At 42.1% G+C, this 26,907-nt stretch overlaps 1 protein-coding gene across 1 annotated transcript in view; it reads left to right on the forward strand.

Moving 5' to 3' along the window:
- PDIA5 (protein disulfide isomerase family A member 5) overlaps positions 1 to 26,907 on the forward strand; it is a 211,270-nt gene that overhangs the window by 161,513 nt on the left and 22,850 nt on the right. The window contains exons 13-15 of the mRNA XM_084807405.1: positions 503 to 666; positions 7,185 to 7,315; positions 23,428 to 23,498. Coding sequence (XP_084663531.1) covers positions 503 to 666; positions 7,185 to 7,315; positions 23,428 to 23,498 — 366 coding nt within the window. The remainder of the gene's footprint in view (positions 1 to 502; positions 667 to 7,184; positions 7,316 to 23,427; positions 23,499 to 26,907) is intronic.

Raw genomic sequence — 26,907 nt, forward strand, 5'->3', positions numbered from 1 at the left:
TTTGTAAGGCCATTAAAGGCCACTAGGAAAGCCTACAAATGAAAGCCTGGTTTTTTGTGTGCAGACGCTTGGAGAAGCCCTTTAGTTAAGACCCAGGAGCATGCGAAGTCATCCCATCATCACATGTATGCAGCAAGCACTGAAGATGAACAGTTAGCCAATGAATAGCTTCACAGCTTGATCATCTCAATGCTCATTTCACTTCTGTCCCCTTGCCAGTTGTAGCTAGAATCTAGTTGATTGACTGGGCATTCTTCATGAGGATTACCCTTGAAATGGATAGTGTGGATTGTCATAACAAAACTTGTTAAACTTTCCACCTCTTGGTCGTGATAAAAGAATTCAATCACACCTTTGTCTGTATGCTTTGCACTTCAGTTGTAAGCCCATTCTGGGCTCTGGATGACTCCGTATTTAATTAATTATTTGGAATTCTTCATCTCCTATCTCAGCTTTTTACAACTGATGATTTACAGTTACAGGTATTGCTTTTATTTTGCAGAGTCCAGGTGTCCTGGCAGCAGTTGATGCCACTGTCAACAAAGCTGTCGCAGAAAGATTTCAAATATCAGGATTTCCAACGCTCAAGTACTTCCAAGATGGACAGGAGAAATATACTTTGCCACAACTCCGAACAAAGAGTAAAATCGTTGAATGGCTCCTGAAGTAAGTTATATGCACCGAAGATTTATTGAGATTAACAGCTAGGCACTTATTTTAAAGTGCCTAACTTTTAAAAATAAGTAAATCCACAGTGGTTGCTTCTCTTCCCTTTTTAATATTTTACAAACAATGCTTCCCCCCCGCCCCACTCCGACACACACACGCACACTCACGCTTGTGGGGTTCTACTTAAAGCTAATTAAACATGGGCTGTGTTTAATTTTTAAAAAACAATAAACCATTTTTTTTCCCGGAGGGCAATTTTGGAATTCTTTTCCAAACCAAATGTTTTGAGTTTTTAGATATGTTAAGCCACTCTTCAAAAAAACTGGCAAACATTTGGCGGAGTAGGAGGAGTGAAAGATTGATATGCTTTTCTTTCAAGGTGGTAGCTCTGCTGCTGTAGAAATATAGTTCTTCTGTCCTTTTCACAAGCATTTCAAAATGTATTATAACCATATCCAGGCTGTGACAGGACAAAAACAGAGACTTACTCCTTGCTGCCTGATTTTGGGTACATGTCCAACTCCTTTCATATCTATGGATGTTAAATAAAGCCCCCTTCTTTTGTTTTCTTTTATTGACTTTTATTCTTTTATTCACTTTTGGCCAAGTGATTTCACATAGAATCATAGAATAGTAGGGTTGGAAGGGGCCTACAAGGCCATTGAGTCCAACCCCCTGCTCAATGCAGGAATCGAAGTCAAAGCATCCCTGACAGGTGGCTGTCCAGCTTCGTCTTGAATGCCTCCAGTGTGGGAGAGCCCACCACTTCCCTAGGCAATTGGTTCCGTTGTCGTATTGCTCTAACAGTCAGGAAGTTTTTCCTGATGTTCATCCGGAATCTGGCTTCCTGTAACTTGAGCCCATTATTCCGTGGCCTGCACTCTGGGATGATCGAGAAGACATCAGCCTTCCTCTCTGTGACAACCTTTCAGGTACATGAAGAGCGCTATCATATCTCCCCTCAGTCTTCTCTTCTCAAGGCTAAACATGCCCAGTTCTTTCAATCTCTCCTCATAGGGCTTTGCTTCCAGTCCCCTGATCGTCTTTGTTGCCCTCCTCTGAACCCTCTCCAGTTTGTCTGCATCCTTCTTAAAATGTGGTGCCCAGAATTGGACACAGTACTCCAGATGAGGCCTAACCAGTGCTGAGTAGAGGGGAACTAGTACTTCCCGGGATTTGGAAGCCATGCTTCTATTAATGCAGCCCAAAATAGCATTTGCCTTTTTTCCAGCCACATCACATTGTTGGCTCATATTCAGCTTGTGATCGACAACAGTTCCAAGATCCTTCTCGCTTGTAGTGTTGTTGAGCCAAGTATTTCCCATCTTGTAACTGTGCATTTGGTTTCTTTTTCCTAGGTGCAGAACTTGGTATTTATCCCTATGAAATTTCATTCTCTCGTTTTCTGCCCAGCGCTCCAGTCTATCCAGATCACTTTGAATTTTGTTTCTGTCTTCCAAAGTATTAGCTATCCCGCCCAATTTTGTGTCATCTGCAAATTTGATAAGTCTTCCCTGCACCTTGTCATCCAAGTCATTAATAAAGGTGTTGGAGCACTGGGCCCAGGACTGATCCCTGCAGTACCCCGCTTGTTATCTCTCCCCAGTTTGGGAAGATCCCATTGATAAGCACTCTTTGAGTCCGATTCTGTAGCCAACTGTGGATCCACCGGATCGTTGTTTCATCTAGCCCACTTTGAGCTAGTTTGCTCATCAGGATATCATGGGGCACTTTGTCGAAAGCTTTGCTGAAGTCAACGTATATGATGTCTACAGCATTCCCACGGTCTACAAGGGAGGTTACTTGATCAAAAAATGAGATCAGTTTTGTCTGGCAGGACTTGTTTTTGACAAATCCATGTTGGCTTCGAGTAATCACGGCATTGTTGTCAAGGTGCTTCCAGATGGATTGCTTTATCATCTGCTCCAGGATTTTCCCAGGGATTGATGTCAGACTGACTGGTCTGTAGTTCCCAGGTTCCTTCTTTTTACCCCTTTTGAAGATAGGAACATTAGCCCTCCTCCAGTCATCTGGCACTTCCCCCATCCTCCATGATTTCTCAAAGAGAATAGACAGTGGTTCTGAGAGTTCTTCTGCCAGTTCCTTTATGACTCTAGGATGCAGTTCATCTGGCCCTGGAGATTTGAACTCATTCAAAGTAATGAGGTGTTCCTTGACCATATGCCTATCAATCTCAAGCTGAAATCCTGCCCCTTCAGCCTCTACTTCACCTTTGCCGGGGGGGGGGGGGGGCGGTAATAGACCCTCTTTTGTGGGAAGACTGTGCCAAAGTAGGAATTGAGCACTTATGCCTTTTCTTTGTCATCTGTTATCATTTTCCCATCTTTATTTAATAGTTGAACCACCATTTCTTTCCTGTGTCTTTCAATATGCACATATCTGAAGAAAGCCTTTTTGTTGCTTTTAGCCTCCCTTGCTAACCTCAGCTCGTTCTCAGCTTTAGCCTTCCTGATACCATCCCTGCCATTCTGTGCTAGCTGCCTGTACTCTTCCTTTGTTGCTTGGCCTTCCTTCCACTTCCTATATGTGTGCTTTTTTTGTTTTCAGGTCACTTCTAAGCTTTTGATCACTAGTGGGATCATTTTTTTTCCTGGCGCGGGTGATGAGTCCAAAAGTACAGGGTTCAAGAGGAGTTGTGTGCATATACTAGGTATGGGCTCCTAACCTTAACAACTGTTAATATATGTACCAGAAGGAGCAGTGCCTGAGGCAGGGCCAGCCCTTCTGTAAAGTAGGGTGAATCCCCTGCCTCAGGTGTCAGATCCTGAAGGACGGAGAATTGCGTCTCCAAGAGAACTGCGCTCCCCACCTGGTGCTGCAGAAATCCATGCTGGCTGCTCTCCTGCTGAGGCAAGAGAGGCTGGTATAGCTCTCTGAAGTGCTACCCGCCTGATGCCTTGCTTTGAGAACCCCTCCAAGTGTAGCATCTGGTTGGTAGACTCTCTCTGAAGCTCTGCTGGCCACTCAGAAGAGCTAGCAACTAATTTCTCCAGCAAGCGCATCTGTCCAGAGAGCCTGGCCCAAATGCCTCACTGTGAGGGGTCCTTCCTTAGAGCGAAGCATTAGTGGGGAGGTGGCTATGGAGACTGCCTGTGCTGCCATGGCACAGGTGGACTCAATAGCCACCTCCCTGCCACTGCCTCACTCTAAGGAAAGATCCCTCAAGTGAGGCATCGAGGGAGGAGAGAGGCCTGCCACTGCCATTGTGAGCATCGGTGGGCGTGGGGGAGAAGAGAGGGCAATGGCACCACCTCCCACCTCAGCTGGCAGGAGGTGTTGCACTCAGGACATGGAGCTTTCCTTTCCAGGGCATTGGATGGCCAATTAAGTTGGTGCATCTGGGATGGCTTGATTGCGTTAAGAGCCTGCAGAGTACAGCATGTGCTTATTCTGGATGTCCCAGGCCTGCCAGCTACAGAGTGGGATCTGCTCTCATATTCAGTGCTAATGGGGGACAGCTACTATGCCTGGTATGTCTAAGCTTTTGCTTTGCATACCTTTCCCGGGCAAGATGGAGCAGAGAGTCAACGTGCTGAAGAGATAATAAAATGGTAGCTGGGCTAAGTCTCTGAGTAGCACACTACATTGTGTGTGGCTGTATAGCTGCCCAACAGGGAAGATGGATGATGCAACCCTATTTTCTTGCCTTTTTATGAGGATTTGTGAAGTGAATGTGGCTAGGAGAGTGTGACAGCAGCAGGTAAAACACTGAATTGGCCAGAAGGACATGGACAGAACAGAGAAGTGCATAAATAAACAGAGAAAGAAATAGAGCATAAGGATTCATAGAGGTCTTCACATGTGCTCTGAGATCATGCAAACCAATTTATATAGTCTGGAGCATTGGGATATCAGTGTGCTTTTTATTTTATTTTTTGTACTTCAGTTAAAAAAAATACTTCCTGTTGAAAAATAGCGCATTTAGCCTAAATTCGTAAGATGCTCACTACTTGGATGTATGTATGTATTTGTTTACTTAGTTAGTCAGTTAGTCATAATACTTTTATACTGTCTGATATCTTAAAATCCCTAAACCATTTTGCACATGTAGAATGTGCTGAACTGAAGCTTAATGCATATGAAAAACTGTGTAGTTCTAACAGACAGGACTTACTGGTGGTGGCATTCCTGTTGGTGGTTACAGAGCTTATTCATTATGAAAGTTGCCAATTAGCCCAGGGCAAATTGCATTATTTTGAATCAAATGGTAAATTCATGAGTTAAAAATGCATGTACTATTATGGTGCTCTATATCTCTTGCATACAGGAAAAGAATACAAAAGTGTCCTTTTGGGGGAAAGGGGGTATGAATTCTTAATGGTTTGTTTAAAAAGTTGAAATTTGCCAGGTTGGCATTAAGGATGCATAGAAAGGACTTTTTTAGTGTTTTGCAAACTACTTGGCAGTGCTGAATTTTTAACCATATAATTGGGATACTTGTGCCTTAAGGCATATACCCTCTACTTTTGAGCATTTGAGTTTTAATTAACAGTGTTTTGCCGTGTTATTAGCTGTGGCTCTTGAAAGATCATTATAGCTAGTTTAATTAATTTGGTTTCACTATGGCTTTATGAAAGAGCTTAAAGTATGGTGTGCATACCTTAAATACTAATACATTGAATGGTGAGAGATTCTTTAACTAGACCTGGTTCCCACAGAAGTTTATCTGTCACAAAGCAAACAGTTGATGAGTTGCCATTGGATTGTTTCCAAGAGTTAAGTCACTGAACTGTTGGAGGGGTAGACGTATATTGCACTCAGACTTGGGACATGAGGTTCAAATCTTAGCTCTCTGAAAATCTTACAAAGTTATATCTGAACCTGAGCTTTTAATCTGTGAGAAATAATTGCTTTGAGGATAAATTCTCTATAGTAAAAGCAGACTCATTCTCCAAGTGCCTATCCTTCTGTAGCCAAAATGGTGCAACCCACAAACGAAAGTGAGGTTTGGTGTGCTTGGAGGTACTCCAAGATTTCCAGAAGTACAAAAAAAAAAATCCCTTTTAGGAAAAAATACATAAGGGGAGCAAAAAAGCCAGCCCAGTGAGGACTGAGCATGGTGAGGTGGCACAGACCTCTGGGGGGTAAAAAATTGGAAACCCGGGGGTGGGGGAGGATGGAATGGAGTATCATGAAAGAAGGCATGGTTGATAGGTTGGAACAACTGAACAGGCTGCACTTTGCAACATTTTGTTCTGTAGCTCCCACATTTAAGATCTGTAAAGGACAGCATGGGTTATGCATTCAAATAGTTTTGTATATTGCTGCTCCTCTAATCACTACTGTGGTTGAAAAGCATGGAAACACTCAGTGGTGTTTGGTCATTGGCAGTTGTGTTCAGATCACTGTGTGACATCTCTATAGGATGTACCTGTGGATCTCGACTGAGGTATTACACAATCACTGTATGTGACAACATGTCTGTGTGTTGACCCTTCAATTAATCGGCAATTAGTGTTTGTAGTGGATAAATTGTGTAAAATTTCCTCCAGATTTTACATATTTGAAGTACTTAAAATGGTACTACTGGGAATGAATATAAACAAGTGCATTACTTGAAATTATACATTGCAATTTGAGTCCTTGGAGTAATGTCAATTCTAATGTTGAAACAAGGCACAACAATCACTGTTTGTCCCTTTCTGCAGGAAGAACAAGCAACAAGGGAGAATTTTGATTCTAATAAAAATGTCAGGCCTCATTGATCATATTGACTAACAAAAGTATTGTAGAAAATTGCAGAGTTCTTTACCTCGTAGTCTGAGCAACATATTTATATCAGGGATTTGAATAAATGAGTGTTTTAGTCACATACCACAGTGGTACAATTGGGATACCTGTGGTGGTGAAATTTGACCAATAATGTGACTGAGTCAAAAAGGAGCTCTTCCACGTGTGCACAGGTAAAATGGTTCATTCTTATAGGCTTCAGTGGCAGGTCACAAAATTACAATGGAATGGCTGAATGATCCACTTGTTTTCAGTAACTTCTCTCTTCTTTATGACAGAGAAGGAAAAATAGATTATTATGCAACAAAACTTATACCTTTAAAATAAAGAGGCTGTTATTGTTTTCTGAAATCTGTTGTACTCTATGAACCGTTCAGACATCGTGATAAACCAAGCTGCTACAAGCCTCAGTTTAGCGTTAAATCCAAACCTAGCTTAATCTTAAGTATATTTTGTTTGAAACAAGCCATCTTCATAACCCATGGCTTGTTTCAAGTAACTCTTAGCTAAGATGAAGCACAGTTTGTTGCGTCAACCATGGTTGATAAAAAATGGAAACAATTGCCCCCCCCCCTCGCAAGCCTGATACATGCTTCTGCTCATTCCCATCATAATAAACCATGGTTTATCATGATGTCCAGACCAGCTCTATGTTTTGAGATAGGGAGTTTTACAAAACACTTCTTTTGACAAATTTTTGATATAGTGGGGTTTGGGATTTTTACAAGTGAAGAAGTTAGAACATTCTTTTCTTCCATCTTCAGTCCTCAGGCACCACCTCCACCTGAACCAACTTGGGAAGAAAGGCAAACAAGTGTTATCCATCTTGCAGGTGAAGACTTCAGGGAATCTTTGAAGAAAAAGAAGCACACCCTTGTAATGTTCTATGCCCCATGTGAGTGGATGTATTATCTATTTGCATGGTTAGAGGCCATGTATATATTAGAGACCAACAGAAAAAGAGGAATGACTTTGTAGTACTTTTGCACCAAACTAGTCATGAGTGCTTTCTATTAAGTAAGGGGCCACAGCTCAGTGGTACAGCACATTCCTTGCCTCAGAAGGTCCTGGGTTCAATACCTGGTATTCCCAGTTAAAGGATCTCATTCAAGCCAACATGAGTAGAACGGCCCTTTACACCCTCCTGCTCAATGCGGGAAGGTTGGGGACTGAGGTGGTGGGAGCTGGCACACATGGGGACATAAGGGGTTGGGTCAGCACACGCAGCTCTGCCTTCTACACCAGGGATGGGCAGTGTATGGCCCTCCAGACGTGTTGTTTTACGAGTCCCATCAGCCCTAATTAGAATGAGAGTTGTAGGCCAAAACATCTGGAGGGTCACAAATTGCCCACCTGTGCCCTATAGAGTTTAGTCTTCACATGTTCAGGTCTAACAATGTTCTTTTGTACCTCCTTTATTCCAGCAAGATTGTTTTGAAGAAAGAGTTATGCTCATTAGCAGTCTTACCATGAATACTGAGATGGGCTATCATAATTAAGAACCAAAAAAGGGCTGCTACTGGTTGGATATATTTCTGAACACCTTTGAGATAAAGGACCTGACTTCTGATCTACACTTAGTAATGGATATACATTTGATTAAGAGTCATGAGGAATTCTATGATTAATGTATTTACACTTAGTGTAATACTATAATTTCCTGTGTTCAGAGGTTCTGCATCTTCAATTTTATCTCAGATAAATGTGAGGATCTGTGCAGTACCTTTGATATATAACTCATAGACACTAGCCTCTTCTTAATCAAGCACTGTAGGAAGTAACTACTGAATATTTTACATCTCCACTTGCAGTGAGATAATTATTAGGAAAACAGAACAAGTACAAATCATTGTGTGTTGAGACTGTTCCTTTTCTGCACTGGTAATGTGCCTTCTGTTTAAATTTGATCGATTATCCTTGTTTATCGCTTTCTCAAGAATGGGACCTCTCAGGGTTTTTATGCCTAGCAATTACCACTAACTTGCTTATTTTAGTGCAGAAGGAGAATCACTAAGATTGCCAAACTGCTTTTGTTCCAATAATTATGTTTCTCTATTCAGAGCCACATCTCAGGTCAGTGGAGCTCCTCAGCCAAAGCCACCGTACTGTGTTCAGTAAAGAGCTACAAACATCTTACATGATTAGTTTGTTTTTGGAATGGAACAGTTTGGTTCAACTCCTTGATGCTTTTTTATGCCTTCAGTTTAGTTAAGCTAAGAGTTTGTACAGATGTCACGGCAGCTGGCAAATCCCCATAAGCACCTGCTGAGAAGTGTAACATCTAAAGTTGAGGGCTCATGGAAGATGCCAATGGCTTAGTAAAACTGCATCTTGCCATTTTTCTAATCACAGGAGTAGCTCCTGCATTCTTCTATCAAAGGCGGGGCCCTGCAATACAATGTTGCAGAGTTGAGTACTTCTGTTCAGGGTTTCAGCCAGTATATTCTCTTCCCTTCCCCCTATTGGTTTTCTCTGTCCCCACACACCCCTGCTGTCAACAACAGTTAACATTCTGTGCCCGCTCAGTGTGTTAAATCCTTACTGGCCTGTTTCTCCATTTAGGAATGTTTTCTCCATTTTGGGTTTTGGGAGGGTGGGCGGGTGGAGTTGACATACTGATGCCCAATCCCAGGCATGGTAAAATCTTGGATTTTTCCATTTATTTCTGTGCTTCGTGACATTAAAAATGCCTTATTATGAACCAGGAAATGACCTATCCAGTCAATGAGATGGTTCTCTGTGCCCTTTTTATATCTGTCTCTTTTCTTCCATCCTCCTTTTCCAGCCACCATTCCATTCCCTCTCCTGTTTTCAAGGTTTTTTCCTCTCGGTATTCTATGGTCATTATGCTGGTTTTGAAGTTCCACATAGGCTTCCCCCCTAATTTTTCATTACTTCTGCAAACCTTGGGGTAAATTAAAGTTTCCCAATATGTTTTGCTTATACCTCTGTGCTGCTGTTTTGGCTACATAGGCACGAGCACTTGGAAAATTGAATCGAAAAGAGAGGAAATGACATGGGAAAACAAAATAGAAGAACATTTGAAATGTAACGTCAGCACTAGTCTTAATAGACCCTTCAGGCAGAGGCCACAATCCATTCTCCTCCTTTCTTCTCACCTTTGTGGCATAATAAGAAGATTCTAGATTAGGGGTAGTCAACCTGGTGCCCTCCATTTCATTTGGACTATAATTTGGGTATTGGAGGCACTGTGTTACAGTGGTTCCAGTCCTACCTACAGGGCCGATTTCAGAGAGTAACATTGGGTGACTATTCCTCGGCCCTTTGGCAATTGAGCTATGGGGTGCTGCAGGGCACCATCTTGTCCCCAGTGTTGTTCAACATCTATATGAAGCTGCTGGGAGCGGTCATTAGGGGATTTGGAGCTAAATGCCATCAGTATACTGATGACACGCAGCTCTATCTCCCGGTGACATCTGAATCAGGAGAGGCTGCGCAAGTCCTGAATCAGTGCCTAGACTCAGTAATGGGCTGGATGAGGGCCAATAAACTGAAGCTGAATCCTGGCAAGACAGAAGCCCTGTGGGTGAGTGGTTCCCAGGTCCAGGAGATAGGCTCATTGCCTGTTCTGGATGGGGTTGCACTCCCTCTGAAAGATCAGGTCCGTAGTTGGGGGTTACTCCTAGATGCATCATTGTCTCTGGAGGCCCAAGTGGTCGCTGTGGCTTGGAGTGCCTTTTACCAGCTTCGGCTGGTTTGCCAGCTATGGCCTCTCCTGGACGGGGATAGCTTGACCACAGTGGTACAGGCATAAGTAACCTCAAGACTGGATTACTGCCGTGTGCTGCATGTGGGGCTGCCCTTAAGGCTGGTCTGGAAGCTGGAGCTAGTGAAGCATGCAGCAGCGCAGCTGTTGTCGGGAGCTGCCCCTTTTCAGCATGTAACTCCTCTGCTGAGGGAACTGCACTGGCTGCCTATTCGTTACTGGGCCAGGTTTAAGGTATTAATACTAGTGTACAAAGCCGTAAACAACTTGGGACCAGGATACCTGAGAGAGCGCCTCCTTCTTTACCAACCTGCCTGGTCACTGAGGTCATCAGTGGGCATGTTCCTGGTGGTTCCACATGGACCTACGGCCCAGTTGGAGTCCACTAGGAAAAGAGCCTTCAATGTGGTGGCCCCTTCCTGTGGAATTCTCTGCCTTTAGAGGTCAGGCAGACGCCAACATTGTGTTCCTTCCAGCGCCTTCTGAAGACATTGTTATTTCAAGAGGCCTTCCTTACATGACCAGCCATGGTTTGTTAAATTCTACTTTATTGGGGTTTGTCTTTTAAAAAAATGTTTTAACTCTTTTTTTAACCTGCTGTTTTATTGTTTCACTGTGTTGTTCACTGCTACAAAATCTTCTGATGTGGAGAGGTATATAAATATTGTAAATAAATAACATTTCCAGCCAGTATGGTCAATGGTAAGGGAGTTGGAGTCCAAAAAATTTGAAGGGCACCAGATTGCCTACCCTTTTTCTAGATGGTATTTTGGGGGTGCTGTGAAGCTTATCTTCTCTTTCTTCAGAGTGTAAAACATACAGTTGCTCAGAATTTTGATGGAGAAAACCCTGATGACTTCCCCCTCTGCAACTTGAAATTGATTCTCTTGACATGGATAGGAAGTCTTCCCATATGCATGGTCCCCCTCCTAATCCTCCTTGTAATTTTTTATTTGATGCCACCAATGCAGTGAACATTATTCCAGAACAAGAAAAAGATGAGCACAGGAAGGCAGACTTCTGTTGTTTTTCTTTTCCCTCTTGGGGTGTCACAGGGTAGAATTTGGCTTCCTGAGTTGGACAGAGTGCTCTTCCTTTTTTTACTTTTGAGTAAAGGGAAGTGACAGTGGTTTTTGCCTTGTTAGGAAATAGGGAAAGGTGCAAGAGGGAGCGGGCAAGCCTTTATAAAGGAAGCTGAGTAGGTGTGTGTGTGTTTTTTATATAAAATTAGGGCCAGAAATATTGGAACAGGGATAACTGTTTTGGGACTTGGCCTCTGTACACCACCACATTGAAGCTGAAAGGAAACACATCCAGATGGGAGCGAAGTCAGGACTTTTAGCTGTAATTCAAGGGGTTTGATAGGCACTCAACTATCTGAGTTTGCTGTTCGATAGAATGAGGCCATCAAACTCATGCTATAAATCTGAGCTTTGTTTTGATTTGCCTATGTTAATGCCAGTCTTAGGGTGGGGATGGCAATTACATGTCAGCCTCCTTTGACAGTGATGCTTCTGGAGCTGGAAAGGATGTTAAAAATTAGGTTAATGGACTATCTGCCAATGGGAGACAGACTTCTCAAGCGATAAACTATAGGTAAAATTCACAACTGATTGTATAAATTGACCCTTAGCTTACATTCTTGCGCAAAAGCTCGTTTCCTCAGCCATAAAGCAACTCTGTAATTGTATAGCACTGTATTCTTTTCTGCCTCTGTCAGGGTGCGGTCTTAGCATCGTCGGGCACTGGTGAGGCCTGGGTTACAGGATTCCCCTACGGATCGGGTGTTTACCAGTGTTTGGGGCAAGTTAGGTTTCCCAATGAGGAATGGGAATAGGACAGCACCACAGAGAGCTCAAGTGGGGCTGAAAGCCAGACAAGGTTGTCTGTATGTTGCTTGCTGTATGATGCTGTCTGTTAGTAGAAACAAGAAAGTAATAATAAGAAAATGAAGGCTTGCCTTCCTTTCTCATGCTTAGGAAGGATGGCAATTGCCAATATCATTAACTTTTCAAACTGCTTCAATTTGCTGGTTCGCATGTAACAACAACCCAGAGTGTAGGTTGTCATTGTTGAATCGTGAGTTGTCTTTATGTGCCAACCTTGCACTATGGTTTAACTATAGTTTGTTAACCACAAAGAGCCCAGAGTTCACAACCCAACAGCAAACCATGGGTTCTCTTCCTGGGTTGTTTGTAGTGAAATCATAGTGCAGGGTTTGCATGTAAAGACAACCCACAATTGAACAACAACCCATATTCAACCCGTACTCTGGGTGGTTGTTACATGTGAACCAGTTCAAAGTCTGTTGTATCATCACAGGTAGGTGAACTCTGCCATTAGCTAGTTTCCTTAGACATCAGTGGGGTGCAGAATCTGCTTTTCCAGGTAATTTCTGCTGATTGGGAATATCCTTGATGGAGTAAATAATGCTTTTATCAGCAGTATTTTGAGGATATGTTATGTTATGTTATGTTATGTTTTTTTCTTTTCTTTTTTTCCTTTTTAAAGATGGATCTGTGAAGTGATTTCCTGCTGGTATAGTCAGTGTTTAATTCTTGCTCTTGTTGTTGGAGTTTATTAATTGGTACTAAAGGAGGTGCCCTTAAAAGTACTTGTTTAAACATTACTCTTACTCCAGAAGTTATGAATCAGCTTAATGGACTTGAATGTTAGCAAGGCAGGAAGTGTGGGTTCAAAGCTAGGCTTTTCAACTGTAATACTAAAACCTAAAGATATATTTGTCAGGTTTTGCACCCATAAAGCTTCTAGTTCTTGTATAACAGGATTTCTCCTTTAACTCTTTAACAACCTTAAAATGTTGCATGTGATTTAATTGCTAGAAAGGAGATTAGCTTTAGTATGCAGCAATGTCAGCTTTTAAAGACATGAATGCCTGTCTTTGGGAGAAAATTTTGCATTAGCAATAGAAGGACACCATTTTCCACTGAATAATTCGTTTCCCCATTAACATGCTGCTGCTACCAGCCAATTGTAAGGTCCACCATGTAGGGTTTTAGCATATTTCTTTAATTTGTGAATCATGGTGGCTTTGTACTGGGACCTAATATATTGTCTTCACCCCTAAATGATGCAGGAGTTGAGACCTGCTCACAGAAACATTGCTTCTATAGCAATAGCTGCCTTTAACATCACCCTTGTGGAGCAGAATTTGGTTTTACAGAGAACCGTGGGGCCGTAGGTATCACATCCACTTGATAAAGTATGAGATAAAAGCAGTACTCAAGAAGAAAGTGTGTAGGCAATGCCGTTCCCATGGTTCGGCTGTGGGACCTTCCAGTGCTTGGCGTGTGCGCTATTTTGAGCAAGCCTCTTCAAGGGTTAATGGAACTCTGAAACAGGTTCTTTGTTGATTCTAATCAAGGCAGGAAAGTGAAAGCAGAGTCCTTGGTCCTCCTTGTACCATGTTCCTTTCTTTGCTTTGCAGCTGGTATTAGGGTAACAGCTTCATTTCCAAAGTGCATGCTGAGAAAAGGGTTTGAGCAAGGGAAGTGTGTTTTCAATCCTGCTGGATTTAGAAGGGTACTCAGATGGGATTTTGAAAAATGCACCCCTGTAAATTGCTTACCTTTATAATAGAAACTGAGTGGCTTGGGAGACGCAATAGCCTAATGTACTGTGAACAGATCCTCATATGATCACATCAGTTATTCCAGTGCCTTTCCTGACATTGCTAAAATCAATGATTGCAAAGTAAATTAAATTAAATTAAACATTGGCAATATCTTCTAAATAAATCAGGATTCTACTGCTTCTATGGAGCCATAAAATAAAAAAATGGTATTAAGTTATTTATATATTCTGGGCACCAAACTTCCTTTTTTAAAAACTTTGTTCTTCTTGATTGCAGTAATTTTATTAGAAAATGTATAGAGGCTTAATAGTGTATCCCCTGGTTTGTAGACTTTCAACCTTCAAATATGTGTTGTACACATAGACTCCTAAGAGAGTCGATGTAAAATAGCTTATGAATATATTTCTTGCTTTCTTGTGATATTCTTGTTCTCTTATGGCAGTCATGTATATTACTGGTAGACATGTCTAATATATATAATATTTTATATGCCTATCAATAATATACATGTCTGTCATTCATATATATATATATATATATATATATATATAAAACACAAAGTCAGTGAAATGAATGCTCTTTGGCTCATACACCTGCTATTTCTTGTAAACACTTGGACTAGAAGGTAGATACTCAGTGATTTATTGTTTCTGAATTACTCTGATTTTTCTTTGTCTGTTCGTGTTTTGCTTTTTCCAGGAAAAAGCATCTTTCAGATTAAAATTTCAGTAATATTTCTAATATAAGATAAAATACAGCCTCACTTATGAAAGTAAGCAGGAAGCTAGTACAAATGGCTAGACGATAATCGGTTGCAATTGATTGTGACTTCTCAGCATATGTACACTGCATGGACATGCAGTGACCTAGGGGTTGTTCTCACGGACGATTTGCTGCGAATTGGGAGCGTTTGGAGGTCGTTGGCGGCAGATGGCGTCGTAGCAAAACTGAAGCCATCCCGGGCTTTGTGGTGGAAAATCCATATTTTTTTAGACTACTTATACTCTGGGGTTTTCCCTTTAATTCGGATTCTCCGCGCTTTTCTTGCTGTGTGCTCCTATCCTCCGCACCTACTTTGGCATGATAGCCCTGCCCAGGGGTGTTTCAAGGGGTTTTCCCCCGTCTGTATTTCCCCAGGGTTTCTGCCATTTTGCAGCTGGGCACTCTGGAGTTCTAGTATATATTTCTCCTTGCTTCACTTTGCCCGTCATTGCAGTTGCTTTTTATCTTCTTTAGTGCATCAGCCACTCTGCATACCTAGGACGCCCCCCCCCCAATTTATTAATTTTTTTATACACCAATCATGCATGTGGCCGGGCTCACCCAGCATTAAGTGCTAACTAGTGCTGCTTTTAGCAGCAGGAACCCACGATTGGCTGTGCCCAGCTACAGGGAAAGCAAACTAGAGCAACACCCCCTTCTGTGCATGTTTATTCAGAAGTAAGAAATAAATCTCGCTCCCCTGCAGTGAATCTTTAACAGATCTCAGTGCATACAGAGCCATGGTAAATCATTAAAGCGTTTAAAGGGTTAAACGCTGACTTTAGTAACTTGCCTTAAAGCGCTCTTTCTGAAATCACTGTCTCAATGCTGTGTCTCTTTGACCTGTAGTTTCTTTGTTGTTATGTAAAGTCGCAGTAGCCATCATTCTGGAGCTCAAGGGAGCTTCTCATCTCATTGAGCGGGGAGAAGGAGAAGCAGGGGGTAGAAAGGGGTGTTGGAAGCAATCATTCCCTGGGAGAGTGCTGGAATGGGGTGGAGGCTGAGCTGCTTTCATGGGAAGCCTTTAGATGGGGAGCCTTTTGCCTTCTCAAGGCAAAAGTGTGGAAATTGAGGAAAAGGTGGAGGGGGATAATATAGTAGCAGAAGGGAACCTTCAGAATTGTGAATTAGTTGCTCTCCATTCATAATAATGTAGTAACAGGGGGGAGCCTGGATAGGGGTGGCGGCAAACAAGCCTCTCTCATTGGTTGAGCAGCCCCTGCCAGTCCAATGACGTTCAGTTCTACTCCCCCCACCTGGAAGTATGTTCTTTTCAAGCACTGTGTGACCCCTGAAAACCGGATTTTAAGGGTGCCGTACACTTGGTTTTTCTTGCTTCGTGTGTCCCTGATGGACCAAAGCCAATTCCATGAAAATCTGGGTAATATTCCAACGCGCTCCTCATTCCGTTCTCGTGAAGATCCCGCCCCCCCGTACAGCTGTAGAATCCCCATGTCACACAAATGTCTACATTTGGCATTTTTGTGTGTTCATTCATGGAAGTGATTTCTTTGTAAGCATTCTGTCACGGGAAGTGGTGCTAAAGAGTCCATATATAGAACTACGTGGAGAACATGCAGCTGAGGATGCATTTGTAGTAGCAGTTTACTGCTAGATTATTGCTGGATGTGTTCCTACTACTGTTGGGTACCTGACTAGTACCTGACTTCTAGTACCTGACTAGAAGTAGCATGGTGTTAAAACCTCCCATCAGGTTAGAAGCAGCTGCACTGTAGTGTGGACAAAACGCAAAGTTATTGTTGGAATAAATGACCTCTGTTTGAAAAAGCAAGCATGAATACTAAACAAGAAATCTAGATGACAAAAGGTACATTTGAACCTACTCAATCAAAGCAGTAGTTTATTCCAGCTATACATTCAGCAGTAAAGTACATAAGAGCCCTGCAGAATCAGATCAAAGGCCTATCTAGTCCAACATTCTATTCACACAGTGACCAACCCAGCTGCCCATGGGAAGCCCACAAGTAGGACCTGAGTGCAATAGCACCTTCCTATTTGTGTTCCCGGCAACTAATACTCCAAGGCATACTGCCTCTGATACTGGAGGTAATATATAGCCATCATGACTAGTAGCCACTGATGGACTTATCTCCATGGATGTGTCTAATCCACTTTAAAAGCTGCTGGTGGCCATCTTGTGGTAGTGAATTCCATAGTTTATGTGCTCTGTGAAGAAGTAGCTCATTTTATCTGTCCTGAATCGCCCACTATTCAGCTTCATGGGATAACTCCAAGTTCTAGTCTCATAGGAAGGTGAGAAAAATGTTTTCCTTTCTACCTTCTCTATACAAATATGCATAATTGTGTACACTTCTATCATGTCTCCTCATACTCACCTTATTTTTAAAGCTAAGTTGTTCCACATGTATTCCTTTCTCATAGGAAACCTGCTGTAACCTCTTGGTCATTTTGGTTGCCTTTTTCAGCGCCTTTTCCAGCTCTACAGTATACTTTTTGAGGTGTGATGGCCAGAACTGTATGCACTATTCTAAGTGAGGTCACAGTGTAGATTTCTATAGGAGCAGTACAATGTTGGCAGTTTTATTTTCAGTTCCAGATTTCTAATTATGCCCAACATGGAATTTCCCATTCTCACAGCAGCGGCACGCTAGGTTGACTTTTTCATCAAGATATTCACCACAACCCCGGTATCTCTTTCTTGACTGGTCATCACCAACTCAGATCACATCAGCGTATGGGATTTTTGGCCCCAACGTGCATCTCTTTACATTTGCTTACATTGTACTGCATTTGCCATTTTAATGCCCATTCCCCTAGTTTGGAGAGATCCTTTTGGAGCTCTTTGCAATTCCCTTTTGTTTTAACCACCCTAAATAATTTGATAGCATCAGCAAACTTCGCCACCTCACTGCTCACTCCTAATTCCAGATCATTTATGAACCAGTTAAAAAGCACTGGGTCCAGTGCAGATCCCTGTTTAGAGCCCTCCATTGCAAGAACATTGTCTGTGTATCCCTACTCTCTGTTCTTTAACCAGTGACCGATCCTCTTATTCTGTGACTGCTAAGTTTGCTCAGGAGTCTTCGAGAGGGGATTTTGTAAAAAGCCCTTTGGACGTTCAAGTAAACAATAAAAAGAATTCTGCAAGAAAACCTAGGGCCATGTGAGACGGGAGTGTAAGAGAGCATCTGGCTGTAGCTCCAACTGTAGTGAAGTGTGATGCTTTTTGCTGCATGGGATCGATGCAAAAGCACGGCCCTGCTCATTTCACCTCCTGGCCTCATCTACACCATACAATGAGCTGGCATCACAACATGGAATGGCAGTTCATATGGTGCAACAGCATTGTCACGTGCTGTGGGCATCACTGTAGCAGGGTAGGACCTCAACAGTGGAATGTCATTCTTGCAATTTGAGTACTGTATACTACCTGCTGTGGTGGATGGTAAGCTTTGAAGGGTGGTCCTCCTTACTGATTTTCCCTGGTCTGTTTTGTCTTGGCAATTTACACAGCATAGGTTTCTTTCATTCCCATCTGTTTTCTGTTCAGAGAGTCTTCTTGGATTCAAAAGGTTCTTCCTTTTGCCTTCTTTTAAACTCTTGTACTTTTCCTTTTAACATTTTTGCGTGGCCTCCTTAAAATATGCAAACCATCTGTGCCTTTATATACTTATGTTAAACAGTCCACAGTCCAGATTTGTAGTTCTTAAATTTGTCCTTCAGCCTGTAATTAATCATCTTCCCTATAAATTTTAAACCTGTCGTTTTAATGAGGCAGCTTCTCCTGGCTATATCAAACCCAGTTGTTGAGTGCTTATTGCAAACCAGCCATAGAAATGCAAGTGGATTGCAGATGGCCTCTCCTTGAAACTACTATGGAAATCTTCATAGTATCCAGTGCCCTTTCATACTAGTTTATACCTCAAGGATAAGTGGATTCTCCATATGTGCTCCTGTTTAAATTTGGAATTACAATGTCATAAGAATCTCAATGTTACAAAATCATAAAATCCTATAAACAAAGTTGGAGAGGCCCTTCTGAGACTTCTTGCCTGGTGGACTAAGAACTGAGTTCACATGTTACCTTTGGTGTTTAATTGCTTGCATGAATGGTTAAGCAATGGAGTCTGACCGAATAAACAACAAAAGTAATTGAAGATCATAGATCAGCCTTCATGAATGGCAACATGCATTCTGAAACTGGTAATTCCTGCTTAGGAAGCCAGGCTTTCATGAGGCCCTTTCTTCTACATTATGCTGCTCACACAAGCCTTTCACTCTCCCCCCCCCCCAAAATTGCCATGAAATTGCCTCCACACTTCTATATTTGAAAGATATATAGAAGCTTGTAGAGTATTCCTATTTTTTAAGTAGTAATTTCACACACACACACACACGCACACACACACACAGAGAAAGTTATAGTGGGTGTGAGAACGGTATAATGAAAATCAGGTTTCCTCCTGTAGGAATGAAAATCTCATCCCTAATGCTTTCTGAGCCTGCCCGTGCTTTAAATAGAATGAATGACTGAGTTGGGTTTCTTCCCATTTCCTACACTTGGCAACTATCATAAATTGTAACAGATGAAGTTCTGCTGTTCCATACGATGTGCTTCTTCCCACATCTTTTCTGATGACTTCTTAGCTCCTTGAGAATTCAGCAGAGGATTCACATCTGCTCCGTTTGAAGAAATGTCCAAAGCTCAATAAATAAATGCCCATTGGGCTTGGAAATTCTGTGGTACTAAAATCTCACATGTTAGCGCTTTGGATTCTCACTAACAAACTGTGTGTGTGGAGCGGGAGGAGCAGGATACTCAGGGCTAAAAACGCAGGTGTGATGTAAACATATATACCGTTGCACTTGAATAAATTAGCACAAGGTAGTGCACAAGATAGAAAGGAACAGTGTGGTACGAAAGCCATGGCACAAATGGCTACACAATTACTGTTGCGTATGAAGGCGAGGCTGGAGACAAGTTGTGTTTTCAGGGAGTTGAAGGTGGTATGATAGTGTATACTCATCCTACACTTATTGCTGGTAAACAGGTTTTGAGTTTCAAAAATCTGCAATACCTGTTTTACGTATGGGATAAAAGAAATGTGTGTATATATTAAGTGCCTTGATGCCTCTAGTATCCCACTTCTAGCTGTCTGAGAATCTATTCTACGTCTCCAGCCTTAGTCATCAATTCTGTATTTTAGAGGCAGCCTTTGAAAAGTGTTAGCTTTACTCCTGGGAAAACAGAGCCAAATTATAGTTATCTGAATTTTTGTTCATAGTTATTTTGAATCAATGCCATCTTCTGGAAAAGTCTGTGACAAGTAAGAATATTGCCACAGTACAAAGCACATAGCAAGGAAACATGGTTGGGTCATTGAGCAATTCCACACATTGCTTGGTAACAGTTATGGACTGAATTTTCAGTAAAATGTTATTCAGAAAATCTGGTTGTTGACAATGGTCAGTCATATGAACAGTGCCTTCTTATGCATCCTAACAATTACATTGTTATGAACGTGCAATGCGCTTCTTTAAAATGGATACTTCCTTAGTATCCATGCTTGCTGTTTGATTTGTTTCAACTATACTTTGTGGATTGAATAGTTAAAACTCATTAAGGCTATTTCTAAATGAATAATCTGAAGCATTATTAACTAGCCTGAACTAACTAGCCTGAACTAACTTTATCCTACCGCACCAGAGCTAGTAAACACTTAAATCTGTGTGATCTGGGGCCTTTGAATTAGATTTGCTGCATGTCATCTTATACAGACGTGGAGAACATGTGCATCTCTCTGTTGAGAAGATGCTTGGGCTCCATCTTCATGCAGAGCTCATGCATCACCCTGAGACAGAATATATTTATTTGTTTGTTTGTTTGTTTGAAAATTTTCTTGGCCGCCTTTCAGGGCAGAAGCCCTCCCAGCAATAAAAATACATAAAAACAATTAAAGTATTAAAAGCGATAAAAATATAAACACAATAAAATAGTGATAAAAGCAGATAATAAAACCAGCAACAAAAGCAATCATATCAAGAGAAAGCCATGGTAAAATAATACATTTTCAAGGCCTTCCTAAAAGCCTGCAATGACAGAGCATGGCAGACCTGTGATGGCAACTTGCTCCAAGGTGTGGGGCCACAGCAGAGAAGGCCCTGTCACATATGGTCACCCACCTAACTGCTCTCATGGGTGGGCAGATGAGAAGGGCCTCTCTTTCTGATCTTAAAGAATGTGTGAGTTCCCTTTTCAGATCATGATATGCGCTGAAAATCAGGAGACCATTCTACTCTTTATGCAGATTGAGGTGATAGAATTTGGGACTGTACATGTTTATATTGCAGGGGGACGATGATTACAGCCCTCCACTTCAGATTGCAGGTGTTATGAAGTCCCAACTTCTACCACCTCAGTCTACATAACTCAAAGAATGGCTCCATCATGTGTGCATCCACTTCCCTGCCATATAATTTAATGTGCAGAAAGACTTTATTCTTCCTTAACTAATCTGTGGAGCAACTTTCTGGCCATTTGTATGTTAACAGAACCCTTCCTGGCCTATTGCCCAAGAATTCAGAAGTACTGCTGATTAGATGCCAGTATATAAGCAAGGATAGAGGCTCACCTGAAAATGAAAAGGTGGCTATTTTCCTGTTACTCACATGATCCAAGGAGTTCTGTCCTTAGTAAAACAAATAAGGAGAATGTGAAAAAAGGCTAAAGTGGCCTTCCCCCAACTTGGTGCCCTACAGATGTTTTGGGCTTCAACTCCCATGATCCCTAACCAGCATAACTAGTCTCTGACAATATAGGCCACAGATTGCTTCATAAAACAGCCATCATTGACTGCATAATTCCAAGGTCAGGCCTGTTGTGTTCTATGCTGACTAAGAAGGCAAGAGTGCCACCTATTTGCTCATGTTGCACAATGTCCAGGTAACAGCAGTAAAAACATTTCACACTGTGCTGCTGTAAGCTTTCAGGCACCTGGTTGGATGCCAGGTTATTTTATTATAGGGGGAAAACAAAGGCAGCTCTTAGTTCAAGTCTGGCTTCTTTTAAGAGAATATATAGAAACAGAATTAAATAGTGGTGTGCATATGTACTAGTCTGAATTTTTTCTCCCCTGTCCCCCACACACTGAGATCAAGGGCTGCTAGGAGGAAGGTGAAGCTGGTGAAGTGAGAGAACTTGTGTAGTTTAGCTGGTAGAAGCAAGGAACTTGGGGGAGGGGGCTTTTAGAATAGCAGACTGGGAGATACTGTAGCAGTGAAGGGAACCTCATCAGGGAAGGAGAAGCAGTGGAGATGAGGAACTGTCCTATATTTCTTGGCCATATAACAATTTTGGCACATGGCTGTTAGGTTAAGCATATATCAATCTTGTCCTAAAATTGTATGCATCTGGTAGATGCTTAAGCAGTCACGTCTCTTCTAGTTAGGGAGAAATTCCATGGGAGAATCCAAAAGAGAATTTGGGAAGGATGATCCCAGGGCCAGTGTCAGGGGTAGGCATGGTCTGACACCTGCTGAGGGTCCACACCCAGCAGAGGCCCACTGACAAGAGCCCCCTGGAGTTGCTTCTCCTCTTCACAGTAGCAACCCACTTGTTCACCTGGCCCACACAACAGTGGTGGTTGAAGGAGGAGCAGCAGATGTAGCACCAGGCCCAGGTTTCTGAGGGCCCTCAATGGGCCTCTTCTCTCAATGACTCTACCATTTCACTGCTGTTGTCACCAGAGCTATTGCTCCTCATCTTCTTCCTCATGATTGCTATGATTTGCTTGCTTGGCAGGCAGAGAGCCAGTGAGCTAGTAGGCAATGGCATCTACCGCTCCTCCTTCTCACTACCATCATTATGAGGGCCAGAGCAGGCGGTGAGTGAACAAGCAGGTTGCAATGATGAGTAGGAGGTGAAACCCCAGGAGGCTTTTGTCAGTGGCCCCTGTTAGGGTGTGGGCCCTTGGCAAGTGCCTGACCATGCCTACCTTTGATACTGGCCGTACGTAGATGCCGCTGCCAATGGGAAAGTATGTATTTGAGAACAGGATGCTGGGAATAGGGAATGGCCTGTTTCATGACCTGATTCCAGTGGCATCAAACTGTTGAAAGAAGGCTAGACTAGATAGATACTTGATCTGATACATCAAGGCAGTAATTACATAATAGTATAAGGGGAAGAAGCACTGTTCAGCTTTCTCAACTTTTTGTTTTACCAAGAGGTCTTGGCAGTAGCTGTAGTTTCCTCTTTTTGTTTCCATGTTCAGCATTTTCTAAATAACCCAAATAGAATCTGACATTCCTTGTGTGGTATCCTTTGGCTCTGTGATATGGTTGCCAATTTGTGACTCTCCAAATTCAGGATAGCTGTGATTTAAAAAAAAACCCTAAAGTTTGATGACTATGTGGAAGAACTAGAGACTGCTTGTCATAAACCCCAGCACATAGGAAAATTAGGCGAGTACAGTAGGACAGTGCAGTTGCCTCCAGCCCAAGGCATTAAAATGGAAGTAAGAAGATTGCACAGGCATCATCAGCTCACTTCTTGGTTTGTGTTTTGGGTCTGGTTCAGACTTTAGCATGGGTGATAGTAATATCCTTTATGTAGTGGAAAGCAGGCCAGGGTTTCAGGTGTGTGTATGCTGGGCCCATGCAAATGATGTCACATGCAAGCTGGGCATTTGTACAGATTTCCCTGCTATTCATGATCCTTCCACCCATTCTGGATATTGTAAGAACATCCATACGTTTGTATGCATGAACACCTGACCCACATGTGATGTCACTCATGTGGGATCAGTTGTGCACACCCCCAAAGCCCCAACACGCTCCCTCCCATGTGTAACTGGTCTGAATAACTGAACAGGCTCTTAGTGGCGTAGCACTCACTTTAAACTAATCTGATAATCAATGTTGTTTCTCTCTTGACCCACAGGGTGCCCGCACTGTAAAAACTCCATCCCACATTTCACAACAGCTGCAGAACTCTTTAAAGAAGATCGAAAGGTAATCCCACTTGCATAGTTTCTGAGATGTCATGTAGAGCACCAAAGTCTCTCTTTTCTACTATCAACCGAGTTTGTTTAACAGTGAAAGCCTGACTTTTGTGTTAAAACAGCATCATCAAAATTATTGCACAAATCACATCAGTGTTTGCATTTGTTTGTTTTCAACAGTAAGGTAGCAATTTCACAACTTTCTCGTCCTCTTCATTTGTTCCTCAGTTAAATATAGTTGTGTGAATGTTATTGTTCTATGAAATGCTACCTTTCTCCCCACCCCCTTTTTTGCAGTCTCAACTTGAGACAAGTTCATTTCCAATTCAGTGCCTAGGATTCCAGGAAGGGGAATGTAATGCAGAAAAGAACCCTGAGAGTAGCTGGAATGTCACTTGCGGCTGTTGCAGCAGCTGATCCTGTTGCTGAAAGAGACATACTGCTCTTCAGTTTTAAAACCACCTTGCTGTTGTTATTATTCATTATTATATTATATTATATTATATTATATTATATTACAGTAATGTCTTTGGCGATCAGCAAACCCTCCTTGGCTTAATTCAAAATTGGCTCAGTACATACACATTTTCTCAGAGAACTTTTGGGAAAAAAATCTCACTTCTTTTCTCAGAGCGCTCTCCTAGGAATTCTTTCCCCAAATTTTTGATTGTGGATTTCAACAAAAGAAAAGATAAACAAGCCCAAAAGATATTTGCAGGTATAGCTACATGCGTTAAAGGCCCCAGTTCAAATTTTACAATATTCTAAACATAGAAAAGAAAAGAATAAAGAAGGAATGGATTATACATAAACTTTAGTAAAAGCAGACCAAATATGTCCAATTGCAAGTGACGCCTGTATGCCACTCTTTCAAATGTTGCTAGTGTAGTTAGATCTTCAATCCATTGCATTATAGGCGATGAGCTTTTATCCTTCCAGTGTTGTAATACCAGTCTTTTAGCAGTCAAGAGGGCGTGAAAAATCCATTTACGCTGACCATGTGTTAGTTTCCAAAAAGCAGGTAAATAATTCAAAAGAACATGTACGTCAGAAAATATGAAAGAGCTTTCCAGTAGAAAATTTATCCATATGATAACTTCCACCCAAAAGGAGGCCGCTATTGGGCATTTCCAAAACATATGAATAAAAGAAGCATTAGCTGTATCACACCTCCAACAATTAGCTGATTTAGACAAGCCTTTATTAAAAAGACATTTGGTGTCCAGTAAACCCAAAACAAATGTTTTTGCTGGGTAAGGCATAACCAGAGGTCTGTAGACACATCAGATAAAGATGCTAAGACAGCAGTCCATTGATAAGGCAAAATAGGACAGTCCCAATTCCCTCTTCCATTCCTGCTGAATACCCTGTGTATCATGCTTATTTGCTGATAATATTTATAAACATGAATCGTGGGTCCATGTACCTGGTCAGCTTCAATAAGTGTTTCCAATAGCAAAGGGGACTCCAAAGCACTGAAAGCAGCTGGATTGAATCTAGATTCTAACACATATTGCAACTGCAAATACTGCCATTCAGCTGTAGCGGGCAACTCAAATTTTTCTCGCAAATCTGAAAATGGCAAAAACTCATCTTCAACACCCACTAATTGATCTCCTAGCACTTAATGTAGGCTGCACCTTATTATTCTGGATACTTCCAGATGAGGCTTTTATCCTGCAATCGTCCTGCCTTGAACATGGAATCTTACTGCGGGTGGGGTGTCCAAATGACATTTCTGTTTATAATCCTCCCATATTTTCCCCGCTACTTCTTCCATCTTTTTTTTTACCAAAAGAATCCATTAAAGAGGAAAAGACAAAATAGGTGTACAATGCATTTTGGTTTATAGCACTAGGAACCCTCCGTCTGGAAGCACAGATTGTCTTATAATTTTCAGTGGCCTCACAAAATGACCTTTACTCCCCCCTGCCCCCCAAAACTAATCAGAGATCAGACAGATCTGTACAAAAGCCCTCAAAGGGTGATTTTAAGGCTCAAGAAGCTGTAGAATCCCTGCCTGTTGGCATACAGAGAAGAGTTCACAGAAGCTTCCAAGCCTTAAGAACAAGGGAGTTGTGCAATTCCTGAGCTGGTCTGATCAAGTATGGGAAAGCTGTCCAATCCAGATGAGAGAGATCCTACATAAGCCCTCTGCTCTTTTTAGTGATGTTTTAAAATCTTTTATGTCAGGTCTGGGGAACCGAGACCCTCCAGATGTTGCTGAACTTCAACTCCCATCAGCCTCAGCCAGCATAGCCAATGGTCAGGGATGGTGGGAGTTGTAGTCTAAAACATCTGGAAGGCACCAGTTTGGGGAAGGCTGCGTTATTACAAATCAGGGATTGGGAATCAGGAACCCTAGCCAATGTAGTGCAAATCATCCAGCAATCTGCTAGTAATTAAGCCTTAGAAGAGCTTTAAGAGAGGTATCTCAACCTTGCATGGGCACCTGAGGAACCCCAGGGGCCAGCCTGGGATCCCAGGAGGGCTGAATTTGGTCCATGAATCTGTGGTTCTGCACCCCTGCTTTATGAGGTCCTGAACTTTTCAGCATCAGCTCCTCCTTTATTCACCATCCATACTAAGTAGCCCTGCTACATTTGAAGCTCTCTGTATCTTTATTCCTCTTGTCAAAGCCACCGCCATGCACACCTTCCCCACTGTGCTATCCCTCATGATTGCTGTGTGTGTGTGTGTGTGTGTGAGAGAGAGAGAGAGAGAGAGAGAGAGAATAGCACAACCTTGTGGACAGGGCCAATTATGTGGATCTTTCCCAACCAATCAGCCCCCTGCCAAGATATCTGTGTATGTAATACCAAATATGGTTGCCAAACAGATGGGTGAAATTCAGCACACACAGTGCTTCTGTTGGGTAAAATGTCTGATTGTTCAAAACCTGCCAAAGATTGAGAGAAGACCTTTTAGCCCTCAAGACGGTGACGGATGGATGCAACTCTTATTTCAGCCAATAGTAGTTACAGCTAAAGTGCAGAGGTATAAAATTTAATGAGGTGGAACTGAAGTTCAGATTGAGGATATTGAGTTTGGTGGGGGTTCCTCAAGGTCAGGCACACAGGAAAAACAGCTTTGTGGGTTTCTTTCTTCTTCTTTTTTTATTCCTCTGTTGACTTTTCAAGGTGGTGGAGATTGATAATTTTTGACTCCTCCTTCAATCATACACAATCCAATTCTGCTGAAGTGTTTCTTGTGCTTTGCTAATGTCCTTAATGGATATTTTATGCAGACCGTAGTGCAGCACAGGGATGCAAAAGCTGGAATACTTCCTTGCACTTTTTTTTTTTTTTAACAATTCCTTTGCAAACTTTACATAGGTGTTTTTTTCTGGACTGGTTAGAAAGTGAACGAAGCTCTATAAATTTCTATAATTTTTGTGAACCACCCAGAGAGCTTCAGCT

This window comes from Heloderma suspectum, chromosome 1 (genome assembly GCF_057233095.1).
Source record: "Heloderma suspectum isolate Gila_16-S chromosome 1, 16-S_ref, whole genome shotgun sequence".
NCBI lineage: Eukaryota > Metazoa > Chordata > Lepidosauria > Squamata > Helodermatidae > Heloderma > Heloderma suspectum.